Genomic DNA, 15,291 nt, shown 5'->3' on the forward strand with positions numbered 1-15,291 from the left:
ATTTGGCTGATTATTGTTCTCTAGCAGTAAACGTTATATATATATATATATATATATATATATATATATATATATATATATATATAGATTTTGTATCATTTATTATGTATGTTGTTATGATGATATACAGCGTAACATGTGCAAAATTGCAAAATTGTTTTTGCAGAACTGATTTGTCATGAATGGAAAAAAGCTTGTGATATTGAATTTTTCATCCTAGAAAGCCATGGGAGGTAAGCCCAAGAATATTAAGTAACTTCTAATACTCATTAGAAAACAGTGGATCATGAATTTCAATATATGTTTCGGAGGTGACGAAGAACCAACAGGATGTGAATCTCATAAGACACTGAGATCCACAAGAAGCAGCTGCGTGCTTAGCAAAGGATCCATGTTGGGAACACTTACCCTCAATCTCTCATTAAGCCCACTAAATTTAAAATGAAAAAGTTAGTTTTAGAACTCAGTACTAATCTACTTATTATTAGCTTGGCAAACTTAAAAGTATTTTCAATTTTGGAAAAATTCCTAAAGCAGGTTGAGTTGCAAAGTTTAACCAACTACTCACTCTATTACTCTAACACATCCACTCCATCATCATTTATACATACTCCACATCTTTATCCGACATACCAAACTTTCTTTCCCCCACGTAAATCAATCAAAACACCAAAAGAAGATTCAAAAGCCACTATTGTTTCAAGTACTTTCGACTATCTCTCTGTTAATTTTTTGTTGTTGTTGTTCTTAAGTGATTGGAGTGTTACATGTAATTTGAGATATTCGTTGTGCAAGAAAGATAAATCAATCATCAGAGCCAATATGAAGAGAGGCACGCCTTCTGGGTTTCTAGCCCTAGCAAACCCTAATGTAACCGCTGGTATACAGAGAATAAAAAAGGCATCAAGAATTTGTCTCAATTATTCTGTGAGCGTCTCAATCAGAATCATGTTGGTCTTAACCACGTGAAATTTCGATTTCCATTAATTCCATCTCACCATAACTTTAAATAAAACAGCAGACATTAACTTTAATTTGGTGAAAGATGCCATGAAATCGAAGGTATTTCCAATGATTGTGACTCAGTTATAAATAGAAGGTATATATGACATAATAGATTCATCTAATTCTCAAGTAGTTGTAATGAACACTGACCTCGTTGGAGGAACCCCGATTCTCCTCTTCTGCACTGGATCGCCGCCGCCTCGCCCGAGAACTGGTACGTATGCTGCTGTCGAGATCCACCGAAAGACGGTGGCACGGTTCAATTTTTTCAAAAATCCCTGACTAATGTTAACAATTTTTTTTTTCTCTTTCTTAAAAAAATTCTCCACCCGATATCAAAATTCTTAACATTTTTAACGGATTTTAATATTAACAACCGTTTAATAAATTATTAAATTTTTTACCTAAAGTTTAAAATTATTTAATTTAATTTAATATATTAAACATTATTATATATTATTATTATTATTTTTATTAAATTTTTTTGTTTAAAGTTTAATGAATACGTAATATGATTTATTATTCTAATTAAATTTAATATAATTAATCAGATTTTATATTATTATTATTATTATTATTATTTTATTAGTCTTTTTTATTATTATTGTTACTTTTTTAAATATTTTTATTTTTAATATTTTAATATAAGAATTATAATAATAGAAATAATATTTTAATAATTATTAAAGTATAAATATATATTAAACAATATCAAAATTTTAAATTAAACTAGATTAATATTAAATTTTAAATTTAAAAACAAAAATTAAAAATATTTGTTAAATGATTTTCGAGACCGGTTAACATGTGTAAAGTTTTCGATATCCGGTTACAAATATTTTTAAAATATATATATTATTTATAATTAATTAAATATTTAATTTATTTTAATATAATTTCATTGGAAATGCTTCAACGTGTTCGCTTAATAAGCAACCCACTTTGTGTTAACTAGATTCTACTATTTTATGTGCGACTCAAACAACTCCATTCAGTTTCAGTGATAGGAAAAATAAAAGATGAATGGAATACAAAAAGCTCTCTTCAATAATTATTGTCAAATGAACCTGTAGTCAAAGCTTTAGTTTGTTTAGAAAAGAAGAAAAAAAAAGAGATGTGAAAGTATCAACCCAAAACTAAACCCCAGGCAAACATGGGGGAATCCAGGACCACATCATGGATAAAGCTTAGAAGAATGATGCCATATGTTATATTATGGATAATGATATTTTAACACTATTTTTTGACACTATTTTGATACTGTACACGTGTCAAAATGTGATTGGACGATTTCAAATTAAAAAAAATTGAGGCAGAAGTATATTTGGAAAAGAAAAACCAAAGTTTATTTTTTAATTTAAAATCGTCCAATCATATTTTGACACGTGTGCGGTGTCAGAATGGTGTAAAAAAAAGATGGTGTTAAAATTTTATTTTTCTTATATTATGTATCATGACATGTAAAAACAGAGGGTCTTTCAATTGGAAGAGAACATGTCAAATATAAAAGGTCACCACAGTGTGCAATGCGAAAGAAAAAGTAATGAAAGCAAAGTAAAAGATCTTCCATGAATGATAGTCTTGTGAAGCTTATTTGCTGGGACCGACAGAGACACACTTCACAAGCAGGCCAATTGGCCAAGACAAAGCTCCAATGGCAACACAAACACCCCATTGGCCCCAACTCAATCTCTCAGTGTCCGCAAACTTCTTCAGAAGCTCAACCAACACAACCTGAAGAACCACAGTCAGGCCCACAATTACTATGAACAGCTTGTTTTTACCAAGCCCTTCAAAGATGTTCTTTTTCTCCAGCTTCCTTGCATTGAACTCATTAAAAACCTGGCAGAGGACAAAAATGTTGAAAATAATAGTGTTTTTCACCTTCTCATTCACTTCAAAGATTGATCTTCCTTTGAATTGCAAAATCAGTAACACAAACACTTGATATAATGCCTGTGAAATGAGGTTCCTCCACATAGCTTTACTTATAAGTGGCTCAACTCTCCCCACAGGTGGCATCTTCATGAGATCATTGGTCGGTTCCTCAGTGGCCAAGGCCAAGGCTCCAAGAGTATCCATGATCAGGTTAACCCACAAGAGCTGCACAGCATTAAGAGGCACTTTACCAGAAGAAACTGCTGCCACAAAGTTTATTACAAGTGCAGCAATGTTAACTGTGAGCTGAAACTGAATGAACCTTTGGATGTTTATGTACACACATCTTCCCCATCGTAGTACTGTGACCACAGAAGAGAAATTGTCATCAAGGATAACAATGTCTGAGCTCTCCTTTGCCACTTCAGTGCCTTCTATTCCCATGGAAAGTCCAATATCTGCTTCCTTCAGGGCAGGTGCATCGTTTGTGCCATCACCTGTAACTGCCACCACCTCACCCTTATGCTTCAAACATTGAACCATCAAAAGCTTGTCAAATGGAGATGACCTCGCCATCACTCTGATTCTATCAATTTTATCCATTCTCTCCTCAGCTGAGTAATTTCTGAACTGAAAGCCTTCCACTACTGCTTCTTCATTGAATTCTTCATTAGGCTCGAGAATCCCGCATTCTGAGGCTATGGCCCTCGCTGTGTGCACATTATCTCCAGTGATCATCTTGATCTTCACTCCAGCTTTCTTGCAGGATTCAACTGCTGCTTTGACTCCTGGCCTACAAGGGTCTCTCAGTCCAAGTATCCCCAACAATGTTAGCTCAGACTCTTCAAGCTTTTCAATGTGTTCATTCCCGTTGGAACTCTTCTTGGCAAAGGCAATGCATCGCAAACTTTTGGTAGCCATGCTCTTCACAATGTTCCCAATTTGTGCTCGTTCTTCATCACCCATGATCATGATTTCCCCTGTGTTCTCATAGTAATTTGAACACATTGCCAATATCATCTCAGCAGCACCTTTCCAGTGCGTATGCACCCTGTTGCTTCCTTTCTTCTCCCTCATCAGAATCCCACTTCGCTTCTTCTCAGAGTTAAATGTCTCCACGTGAATTATCTCACAGTGCTGCTTCACTTCATCAATGTCCATCCCCAGATCCATCACCGCCCAAGAAAGCAACGCTTTCTCAGTAGGACTACCTGAAATTTCAGGCAGAGAAATTTCTTGGGGCTGGTAAACACTTCCAGTGGTATTCAGCCCAATTCCTTCCTTCAATAATTGGACTAAACTCGGGGCCAATTTCTCACCTTCTGCTATTAGCTTTTTTCCCACCCTAACCTCACTCACCTTCATCTCATTCATTGTAAGAGTACCAGTTTTATCAGTGCAGATCGTTGTTGCCGACCCCATTGTCTCACAAGCAGAGATTCTCCTAACCATGGCATTATCCCTCATCATTTTCTTCATGGAATAAGCCAAAGTCAGCGTAACAGCCAATGGCAACCCTTCTGGAATGGCCACCACCACAATCGTCACAGCCGCAGCAACAATCCCCACAACCGCATTCATGACATCATCAAACTTTGTCTTTCTCCCTACAAATTCCCGGTTCCCAAGATCATCTCTAGTATTTCCGGTGAAGTATCTCATCATAGACACCACCAAAACAAGTGCAGCCACAAACAAACCAACCTTGCCAATAGCTGAAGTCAATTTCTTAAGACGCACTTGCAAAGGTGTCTCCTCATCAAGCTCTCTCGTGATCGAGCCTATCATCGCACCCCATGCGGTGTTCATACCCACAGAAGTTACAAGCATGCGTGCAAAACCATCAGCGACCTTTGTGCCAGATAACAAGAAAGGGTTTGCGTCAGCGTTCACATTCACGTGATCACTCTCCCCCGACATGCTGGATTCGTCCACCTTCAACGAATGTCCCTCCAAAAACAACCCATCCGCGGGAACCTGATCGCCAATCTTCAAGTGCACAATGTCACCCACCACCACCTCAGAGATCGACACGCTCTGGCGTCGACCACCTCGTACCACTTCAACTCCTATGTTGCCACTCTTCGCAGAAAGTTTCTTGAATTGTCTAGATTGATTGAAGTTACTCACGGAAGACACACCAATAACGAGAATAACCGCCAATATGACGCTTCCTCCGTCGTACCACCCCTCCTTCCACCCATTTTGCTTTATTCCAAAGCCAAGGGAAAGCACAGCACAAAACAAAAGGATGATGATAGTGGAATCCTTGAAAGCTTCAAGAACAAAGGAAAGAAAACCTCTGGAAGGAGGCCTAGTAAACACGTTGGCACCGAAAACACGTTTTCGGCGATTAATATCATCGTCGCCGTCACTTATACCACGCTTGAGATCGGTTTCAAGAAGTGCAGCGAGTTCTTTGACGTCCCCAAATTGGGTGAGAGAATCGAGTCTCTTGTCCCCTACCATTTGACCGAGTTCTTTGGGATCAACATTGGAAAGTTTGCGACTTGGGGAAGACACGTGTGGAGGAGCAACATCAATGACAAGGTAGGAGAAGGAACGGAAGAGGGTTGGAGGCTTCATGTGAAGAGCTTTCTTGGAGAGATGGTGAAGGAGCTTGACAAAGGAAATGGCGGTGAAAGCCATTCGCCACTTTTTCTTGCATGCGATGGGGTACGTACCGTGTGGTCTCAACATGATAGGATATGGTCAAGAACAAACAAAAATAAAACAAAAACAAATTGATTGTGTGAAGACTTGGAGTTGAAACAACAAAAATAATTTTTTGGAACTGATAAGGTCAAGCAGAGTACTGAGAATGTTTGATGTGATGTGATGAAAACGAACCAAAAACACAACATAAATAGTGTGAGACATCTCCCAGATGAACTCAATTTTCTGGGTTGCTTCTGCCATGTTTCGTAGCAGAACTTATTCTTCCTACATTAATTACTTTTACATTGATTTGATAATAGTTAAAAGTATAAACTTTTTGTATTTAAAAAAAATAATAAAAAATAAGAAAGAATATTATTAAATGTACAAAGAGAGTATGTTACTAAAAATATTAAAAATTATTACTTTTAATTAATGCACTTTTTAATTAGAAAATATAATGTGGAATTTATAAAATGAATACGCAAATACACTATTTTTTTTTTAAGTTTGGTATTTGAAATTTCTCTCTCGTCTTCCTTGTTTTTTCCTCGTCCTTACTAGGAAAGTGTGATTGAGAAATTATTCAATTTCCAACAAAATTTCTCTATAAATGCAACAACATTCGTTACTATATCTTTTAAATTTACGCGTTTCTTTGCTTCTAAGACAAAATCTGAATATTTTTGTCCATTTTACAACTTACTTTCATGACTTTTAAATAAAAGTTTTAGCATGTAACGTGGGTATATTTAAAATTGCAAAAGATTTAAAATATTATAAGATATTGATTTGAACTTATAAAAAAAATATTCATATACTTATTTTAAATAAAGAGTTACAAACATATGACGTTTTAAGAATAAATGAAATATAAGTACACCAATAAATAATTAAAATAGTTAATATAAAACAGAAATCTCTTTGTTTTTTAAAATTGAAAACTTGTTATAGCGATGATTTCAAATAGAACTTCTTTAATCCAGTCTATAGTAACAACAGTATTAATTATAAAAGGTGAAAGTTCATAAGAAAATTATGTAATCAAATAATTGAGCAATCAATATAATTATTAGTGCAATGTTGAACCTTCCCCAAAAGATAAATATGCCTTATTCTTTGACTGATAAATTTGTATTCAAGAAATGTAATCAGGTAGGTATTGATCTAAATGGTCAAATATACACGTATTACTCAAATTAAAATAGTTATTTATAACGTTATAGTATATTTTTAGTTTGTAAAATATTTTTCAAAACGTCATATAACTTAGTTAGAATTTTAATAATATACATAATAAAAAATTATTTAACTAAATTTAAAAAAAAAAATAGAAAAAAAGGAGTAGAGATAAATTATGCAAGCTTTCCCTTCCCTTAGTATATATAACTAACTGAAATCATAAACTACAGTTGAAAAACTAATTACATTACAATTAAGTAATGATTTAAGTAATTACATTATGTTTTTTAAAAAATAATTTTATATATTATTGGAAAATACTGTGATTTTACAAATTAGAAAAGACAATCGATTACTTATTGTGTGTAAGGATAATAAAGCAAATAGAAAACTGGTTATCATTAAAAAAATATATGTATTGAAGTATTGGTCACTCCCTTTTTGTGAAATTTAAGGGAAATGGTTTTTTCAACCTTAAAAAGTTCATATTGCTTAATCAAAGTGTTTGAGGTTTGAATATATGATTATATAAAATTTATGTTTGAAGGGATATTCATATATTTGATGTTTGTAGACTATTCAGAACTCTCAGATTTCCATGTTCGACATGCTAAACTTAGGAAATGAAAAAAAAAATGGTATTAACATTGACATATATTTTCTAGGCAATCAATTTTTTTTAGGATATTAACATTTATGGTATTAAATTCTTTAAGAGTCATGAAATTCAAAATAAAATAAGATAAAAGAATATGAAAGAACCAAGGGAATCTTGGCTGCATATATTACTTTTCGCTTAAACTAAGTAATGAGTTTTTTTACTATGAAAATGACTTATTATAGGTTTTTAAAATGTTTTAGTTTCTTTTAGGATAATGATATTTAAACAACATTTTTTTGACAACATTTGAACATTGATTACGTGTCAATCTATGATTGGTTGTAAATTACTTCATAATTAATAATAATAATTATAAACACTATTATGGAGTAATTTACGACCAATCACAGATTGACACGTAATCAATATTCAAATGTTGTCAAAAAAATGTTATCTAAATATCATTATCCTTTTTTTTAATAGGATTTTACGATTAGCTATAAGAATTATTTAACATTATTTTCTTTCTAACGGGGAATATTTAATCATGTTTAAGTAATAAAGAAAAATACAGCTGTACACATTGTCTTCACAAGCTCCAAAAAGTAATTGACTATAAATATAGAAGAAAATTTAACTTTTAACACAACGAGAGACACATAGTAAGAAAGTTATCAATTTATTAACAATGTCCTGAGCTGCATCTTTGCATAGTCAAACCTTTATAATGTGTCTTTACGAATTTGTGATCGGTTCAATTATGAGAATAATATCAAACTTAATTATAAAATTATTTCTACATTTAAATTTATTAAAAAATAGATTTTAAGTTTAATTCAATTCTATAAAATCGATTTTTAATAAAATAAAATGAGTGAAACAATATAAATTGATAAATAATAAATTTTATTATGATATATTTTAAATTATAATTAATACTATGTTAAGAAATGAATTTAACAAAATTGATTTATAAAATAAAATAATATCTATTTATATATTATAAACTCACTTTATTACTATATTCTATATGAGATTTTCAATCAAATTTATTTATTTTAATTTTATTTTTCCAGAAAGATAAATTTAAACTATTGTAACAAATCATGTAAATATGATATGAAAGGAACATGTGATGATGGAAAAAGTTGGACGGTTGGTTTTTATCAATACTTCAAAGCCAACTTTCGTAGACGACATTAAGACTTTATGTGAAGATCACGAGTTATATATAATCAACAACCTTTCTATTAATCAATATGTAATTGCAATATATTATGTATTGTGAACAAAAACAAAATATCATGTGAGAAAATTATATATATATATATATATACACGTTTCTAAAATAACAATGAATAATAAACAATGTGTTTTGCAAGTATTTTATAAACTTGCTCTGAAAAATATTCTTTTATATAAAAAATTTGTGATATTTAAGAAAAATGTAAACACTATGTATTATCATAATTTTTAGACTGAAACAAAAGGTGTGGCAGTGTTCAACTAAAATTTAAAAAACTAAAAAAAATAAAAATTATGAGGCATCAATACTGATATCATAAGATACTGATATAACTAAATTCAAAGTCATTGTTTAATAACTAAATCTTGCAAATTTATATTGCGAATGACTCAATATCATTGTTAATGTTGGATTACATCAATTTAGTAGATGTCAATAGAATACATTCGATGTTAAATGCTAATAGAGTTTATTAAATTAATTATAAGATTATATTAACTATTTTTAAGCTTTTTTAATAAATATAAATATTTATGCTAACGTTATATTAGTTTTAATTTGACTGACTAACATAAGTATTAAAAAATAAATAAATTTATTGTCGGTTTGTTTAATGTTAATTTTATTTATTTTAATATTTATATTTATTTATTTATGTCAATATTAATTTGATTTACTTTATTATTTATTTAAGTTAATGTTGGTTAAGTTTATTGGGATAAGATTCGTAAATTATTTTTAATTCAAATAATTAAATTTAAATATAAAAAATTTCTTTATTTACAATTTTTCTCTCACTTTTATCTTCTTTGTTAACATTCATTTATTTCTTTCATTAATGTTCATCCTTTTTATCTAAACTTTTCTCTTCAATTCTCTTTATTTGTTTGGTTCAGACTTATTTCATTAATTTATATTCGTCTTTTTCTTTACATTCATCCTCTTTGTTTAGTACATTTGCTTTATTTTGTTGAAAATGAAAATGTAGGAACAACTTTTTTTAAAATTACTTTCATTAGCATTTCTCCAATTGACACAAATTAAATTAATATTAAAATCTTATATGCTACAGTAAATAAAATTTTAAATAAAAACGCATTAGTATTGGATTGACAATAAGTAAAATGGTTTAATTGAAAATAAATTTAAAAAATCAGTAATAAATTAGGGTAACATTTAATATCAACTAGTGATTTTATCAGTGTCTATATCTAAAGCAAACGTTAATAACTTGATTTTTCATATTTAATATCCTTTATTTATGCAACGCAATATTAATACAATAATTTTTTTTAGCACTATAATTTTTCTTTATTTGCGTTGTTTTTGAACTGACTCTACGTTATATTTTTCTTACAGTGTCTATATACAAAGCAAAGCACTATGTAGAACTTTTGTTTTTAAATTATAAAAAAGATAATAAATATATCATAGATAATTTAATACATAAACTACCTTATCTTTATTATCTTAAATTGTACAAAATAACATATAAAAACAAAATTAATTGCCTGCAAAAAAATACGTAGACTTTATAAACCAAATAAAGGAATAGAAAATAGATTAATTAATTAAGCTTGATGTCCCTATCTTTTCACACTGATTAAATATTATTATAATTTTGTACAGAATAAGGAAAAAAAGAAAAAGATAATATTGACGTCAGGAGAAAAAACGTGATAAATGTGTTAAAATAATGATCATATTAATGTGGGTCCAAACAATAATTAAATCCACAGTTTTGCTACCATAAAGAAGTCCTATTAGAAACAAAACTGAAATATTTTGACCTGAAAATTCCGTCGTCTGATTTTCCGATCAGAGTCTGTAGCATGTGCGCAAGAAGTTTCAGCCTTTGGTTTGATCGGAAGTAGAAAAAACCGTTGGACCAAACCAAGAATTTATGTACGGTCCACACGCACTAGCACAGGGAATCTTCTTTTTCCACTTTCTGACCAAATTCTCCACCTTCCATACGTACTAATTAATTTCAACTTTTAAATATTTCATTTATAGTCTCACGTCTCAATTATTCATATTCTCAAATTATTATTTTATTTGTATAAAACTATTTCACTATAAAACAAGCATTACTTACTCATTTATTCACTTAAATAGTATTTTCAATTTGTAATATTAAATCAGAAAAGCATACAATTCGCATTATGGTTACTGAGATTGACCATATGTCTGACCAATTTTGAGTTACTGCACTTTTTTCTTTTACATTTTAAATAGTGCATTGATACTGGTAAACATTTTTTAATTATTTAATATTTTTTTATGATATATTTAACTAAGTATGAATGTTATTTGTTTAAAATAGATAGAAGATTAATGATTTCTCCCTAATTTTTGGTACTGATCTGCAATGATTCAAGGCAAGATCGATATACGTTTGTTGTAATAACACGAATTGATGAAATAATATGCTGATGAAGATACCAATAATTTTTTTTTTTATTAAAGCTAAGTGTATTATTCTTTAATCAATTTTACTATTAAAATGAATGACTTTGTGTTTAACCACCAGTTATATTTGAGAAAAAAATATGCCATGCTACTGAAAAAATGTTATAAATGAAATAAACAAATAAAAAAATATTTGAAGTATCAATATTTACTGAATTACAAAATTAGGTTAATCCATCATATCAATGTTAGAATGAATATTTATGTAGAGTATTATGGGACATTATTAAATTAAAATAACTAACTCAACCTACATTGTAATGCTCTAATGAGTTTAAGATGTGAATCTAATTTCATCCTGTGAGAAGTCTCAATATTTTTATGTATAATTTAGTCGTTTTAGTCTATTTTCGAATAGATTAGATTGATAAGTAATATGATATAATAAAAATTAATGGTTTTGTATAAAGCTTTATTGCGATTATTTGTAACCGCTAGTTTCAAGTTGGCAACGTTAGCAATTATGGTTTATATATATATATATATATATATATATATATATATATATATATATATATATATATATATATATATATATATATATATATTATGTTATATGTTTGAGTTTTTGTATGTATATGTTTTCTTTAAATATGTTTGGTTTTATAAATATATATGTTTTATTATTCCAAAGTTACATATTAAGTTTATTATATAGATTTAATTGAGATAAACGTATTTTAAACTTATTGAAAGTTCAAATACTTATTATTATTATTATTATTATTATTATTATTATTATTATGAAAGTATATAAATATATAAGTAAGATGCTTTATGATGATGATAAAGTTGAAGAAAAGAAGTATATAATTAAGTGAAACGATTAAAACAAAATAAGAGGTGGTTGGAAGGAGGGTTTGTACTTGACAGGATTGACACCTAAGTGCATTATAAATTATGGAGTATACATTTAATAAAAAAAACATATAACAAAAGAACTATTTAACTCTTGGAAGTGAGTGCTTGTTTAAATGTGTAACGTTAAAGTTGCAGCTCTATTTTCTCTACAATTTTCTATAACTCTCAATTTATAAAGATACAAAATATTGACATTCTAGCCTACCCTACAGTAATTAAACTCTTTAAAAACCTAAAGAACATCCAAAACCATATCTCTTTTTCCTTGTTCTGAAGACACCATTATTCTTTCAACCAATATATCCAATGCCTCCTTCATCCACCAATGCTGACAAACTTCTCTAGCTTCACCAACACTCATCTACAAAAGGTAACCACACAAAAAAAATTAGAAAAATATTGAAAATATGTATATAATTTAAAAAAAAATAATAATAATAATAATAATAATAATCAATTACAACATAGGTATATATAGAGCATAAACATACCCAAATTCTTCTCCGTAAATGTTTCTCCGGCCACGTGTCAAGCTGTTCCTTGACAAACATGGGAAACATGTGTCCTTCATAGTATATGCCATGTCTTTTGCTTATGAAATACCACTGCCCCAATTCATGCTGCACGTGAATAACAAAATTATATTAAAGTCTCAATACCAACCAAATCATAAAAAATTCCAAAATGCGTAACATTTTAGACAATTCTACATACCTCAATAATTCCCAATACTCCTGCTTCTTCAAGAGATTCCCTACAAGCTGCTTCTTCTACAGATTCATCAAGTTCCCATCCTCCCTGTGATATTAATTATCAGATAAATGCCATAATTAATTAACTAATTAATGAATGTTACACTAAATTAATTAATTAATCGACCAATAACGATGAATAATAATAATAATAATAATAATACCTTAGGGAACATTAATCCTTGACCTTTCTGAGAACTAACGACCAGTACTTCCAATTCGTCACTCATGTTACCATCTACGTCTTCTTTATATCTATAAGGTATGCACCTGCACATTATAAAAACCCAGTCAAGTACACCGAAACAAACAAACAAAAACATGGAGTAATTAATGAACTTGGATCTATTCCGAATTTCCGACCCTTTTCAATGCCAAAACAAAAACGGGAAGATCCAAAAAGAAAGTGCGCCACCATGGACCTACCGATCCAGCAACTTTTATAGAAAACGAATTAACCCACGTGAACAATAAAAGCAAACATTTTTGGCAGACGCGACAGGACACAGTACTAGAAACAAAAACCAAACTCACCCAACAACTTGGCGGCCACCCATGTTGTTGTACCTCTGCAATTCCCTTCCCGAGCGAGATACCAAGCAGGCCATGTTCGAAATTGATGGATTTGAGGAGTAAACTTTGAGGTTGAAGGAAAAAGAAAGAAAGAAGAAAGGAATGAAAATAATGGATATTTGATTATCGATCTGTATATATATATATATATATATGATTGGTTGGAGACGTAAGAGAATAATAGGTGGAGATGAAGAGTGACAAGAAGGAGAAGCTATATATAGAATAAAGGTTGAGAAATTTTGGTGTTTAATTGTAAGCAATCGCATGAAACGCGTGATTGTCTCCTTCCTCGACCCTCATCTGTGCTATCTTCAACCAAAAGGAATATATTATTATAATAATATAGTAATATAATATAAGAATAGAATAATATGGAAAAGTTGTTAATGGAAATGAAGTCAAAATTATTTTTTTAAGTTGCTGCTGCTGCTATGATATATGTATATGGTGTGATGAGATTAGCTAGCAAAAAAGAATATTACTACTTATTGAAGTTTCTTTATTGTTTTTTTATAGTAACACAGTCTTCACATTAGAGTCGACACGGAGATTGGTGATTATGAAGTTGACTTTAGAAACACACGTTTATGCTACATCTATGGCTTCTGACTCTCTGCTATCATAATTGAACAATCGTAGTCAGCATTTCACTGTTTTTTATTTTTTATTTTTTTATATATATTTTACTTCCAAAATGAATTTTGTTTAAGAGAACGAAAAAAATAAGTATTTTATATTATTAATTTAAAAAAGAATTATAAATTTTTAAATTTCGATTGAATGTATGCGTTGATATCTTAATTTTATTTTTTTGGTTCTTGGTTTTAATTTTTTTAAAGAAATTTAAAAATAAATTAATTAAATAGTGTTTGTAAACAGGAACGAATATCTAGCTGGATTTTAAAGAAACAAACAACTAAAAATATGACTAAAACTTGTTTAAAAAGAGTAAAATATGGTTTCTTGAGCAATTGAGTTTAATTAGAAGGATGATTTTGAGATGTTGAATATGTTTGTAAAACATATCTTTCCAATGACAACTTGATGAATAGAAAAAAGTTTCTTTAACAACTTTTTTTTGACAACTTTTTGATAACACATATGTAGCCGTTTATGATTGGTCCGTTTCAAATATTTTTTTAAACATAAATTTAGACATACCAATCAAATGATGACACATGTCCTGTTGTAAAAAAGTTATTAAAAAAGAGTTGTCAAAATATCATTGTCCTGATGAATATTATCAATGATTTGCGAAGTTGATATATTGAAATGCAAAATGAACAAATCTTGAAAATCAATTGAGGTTTGAATATCAAATGAAAATTAATAATTTTAATCTAAGAAGTGTAAAGGAACTACAAATGAAAGTACATTCTACAAGAAAAACGATCAATACAAAATAGTACTTTAAGACTTTAAGAAAAATAAGTATGGTAAAGCAACATAAAGAAAAATGGTAACACGTGTTGATAACTTAAATTTAAAAGAAAACCTGAGAAAAAAAAAACAGAGAGAGAGAATTTGAAAAAAAAAAACTTGAAAGGTAAAGTGGAATAAATTGAAATGATAGTAAATAAATGTATGAAAAAAAGGAAATCCGTATGTCCCATGTTTTCTTTTCATTTTCTATTTTATTTTTTAATTAAATTTTTATATAACAACAGTATGTCTATTTAGAAAGAAAAAAAGAGAGTAATACATAGATTTAAAGATTATAATTTAAATAATGAAATGAGAAATGAAAAGTAAATTTTGGTAATTTGAATTGTAAGAGATGTAATGAAAAAACAAGATAAGTGAGAGAGAAAATGCAAAAACTATGAATGTTATATTATATATGTTTAGTACACCCGACTTATTGAAATGGTAGTTATCAGTGTATCAGTTAGGTGGCGAAAGCTGTTCCAAGACGTTAAGTGTCTTAACAACCAAAAGCTAAAATATATGACTTTAAAAAATGATTGTGAAAATTGACAAACACGTGTAAACAAGCTTTATAAAACTTTGAACTCTATCTTAATCTATATATTAAAGGTAGTTGTTAATATAATAATTCT

The 15,291-nt window shown here is 29.4% G+C and overlaps 3 protein-coding genes across 3 annotated transcripts in view; all 3 read right to left on the bottom strand.

Moving 5' to 3' along the window:
- The window catches only part of LOC106765414 (two-component response regulator ARR11), a 3,453-nt gene extending 2,150 nt beyond the window's left edge, over window positions 1-1,303 (bottom strand). The window contains exon 1 of the mRNA XM_022784209.1: window positions 1,156-1,303. The gene's annotated coding sequence lies outside the window, so the exon portion shown is untranslated. The remainder of the gene's footprint in view (window positions 1-1,155) is intronic.
- Window positions 1,304-2,516: 1,213 nt separating this feature from the next.
- Window positions 2,517-5,728, bottom strand: LOC106766593 (putative calcium-transporting ATPase 13, plasma membrane-type). Its single transcript, XM_014651312.2, has one exon. It carries the CDS (start codon window positions 5,581-5,583, stop codon window positions 2,596-2,598), a length of 2,988 nt encoding a protein of 995 aa, XP_014506798.2. The 5' UTR covers window positions 5,584-5,728; the 3' UTR covers window positions 2,517-2,595.
- Window positions 5,729-11,834: 6,106 nt separating this feature from the next.
- On the bottom strand, window positions 11,835-13,432 carry LOC106765415 (nudix hydrolase 17, mitochondrial). Its single transcript, XM_014650029.2, has 5 exons — window positions 13,190-13,432; window positions 12,820-12,925; window positions 12,618-12,701; window positions 12,395-12,523; window positions 11,835-12,264 (listed from the first exon to the last, which is right to left on the bottom strand). Exons 1-5 carry the CDS (start codon window positions 13,261-13,263, stop codon window positions 12,136-12,138), a joined length of 522 nt encoding a protein of 173 aa, XP_014505515.1. The 5' UTR covers window positions 13,264-13,432; the 3' UTR covers window positions 11,835-12,135.
- Between the last annotated feature and the right edge of the window lie 1,859 nt (window positions 13,433-15,291).

Source organism: Vigna radiata, chromosome 7, assembly GCF_000741045.1.
Source record: "Vigna radiata var. radiata cultivar VC1973A chromosome 7, Vradiata_ver6, whole genome shotgun sequence".
NCBI classification, from domain to species: domain Eukaryota; kingdom Viridiplantae; phylum Streptophyta; class Magnoliopsida; order Fabales; family Fabaceae; genus Vigna; species Vigna radiata.

What these genes read in the sequence shown, in the direction of transcription:
- LOC106766593 (XM_014651312.2), bottom strand. Translation starts at nt 5,583, where the DNA reads ATGTTGAGACCACACGGTACGTACCCCATCGCATGCAAGAAAAAGTGG.
- LOC106765415 (XM_014650029.2), bottom strand. Translation starts at nt 13,263, where the DNA reads ATGGCCTGCTTGGTATCTCGCTCGGGAAGGGAATTGCAGAGGTACAAC. An exon ending in AAGGATTAATGTTCCCTAAG is followed by an intron (nt 12,702 to 12,819) that starts GTATTATTATTA and finishes TTAATATCACAG; the next exon opens with GGAGGATGGGAACTTGATGA. An exon ending in ATTTACGGAGAAGAATTTGG is followed by an intron (nt 12,265 to 12,394) that starts GTATGTTTATGC and finishes TACCTTTTGTAG; the next exon opens with ATGAGTGTTGGTGAAGCTAG.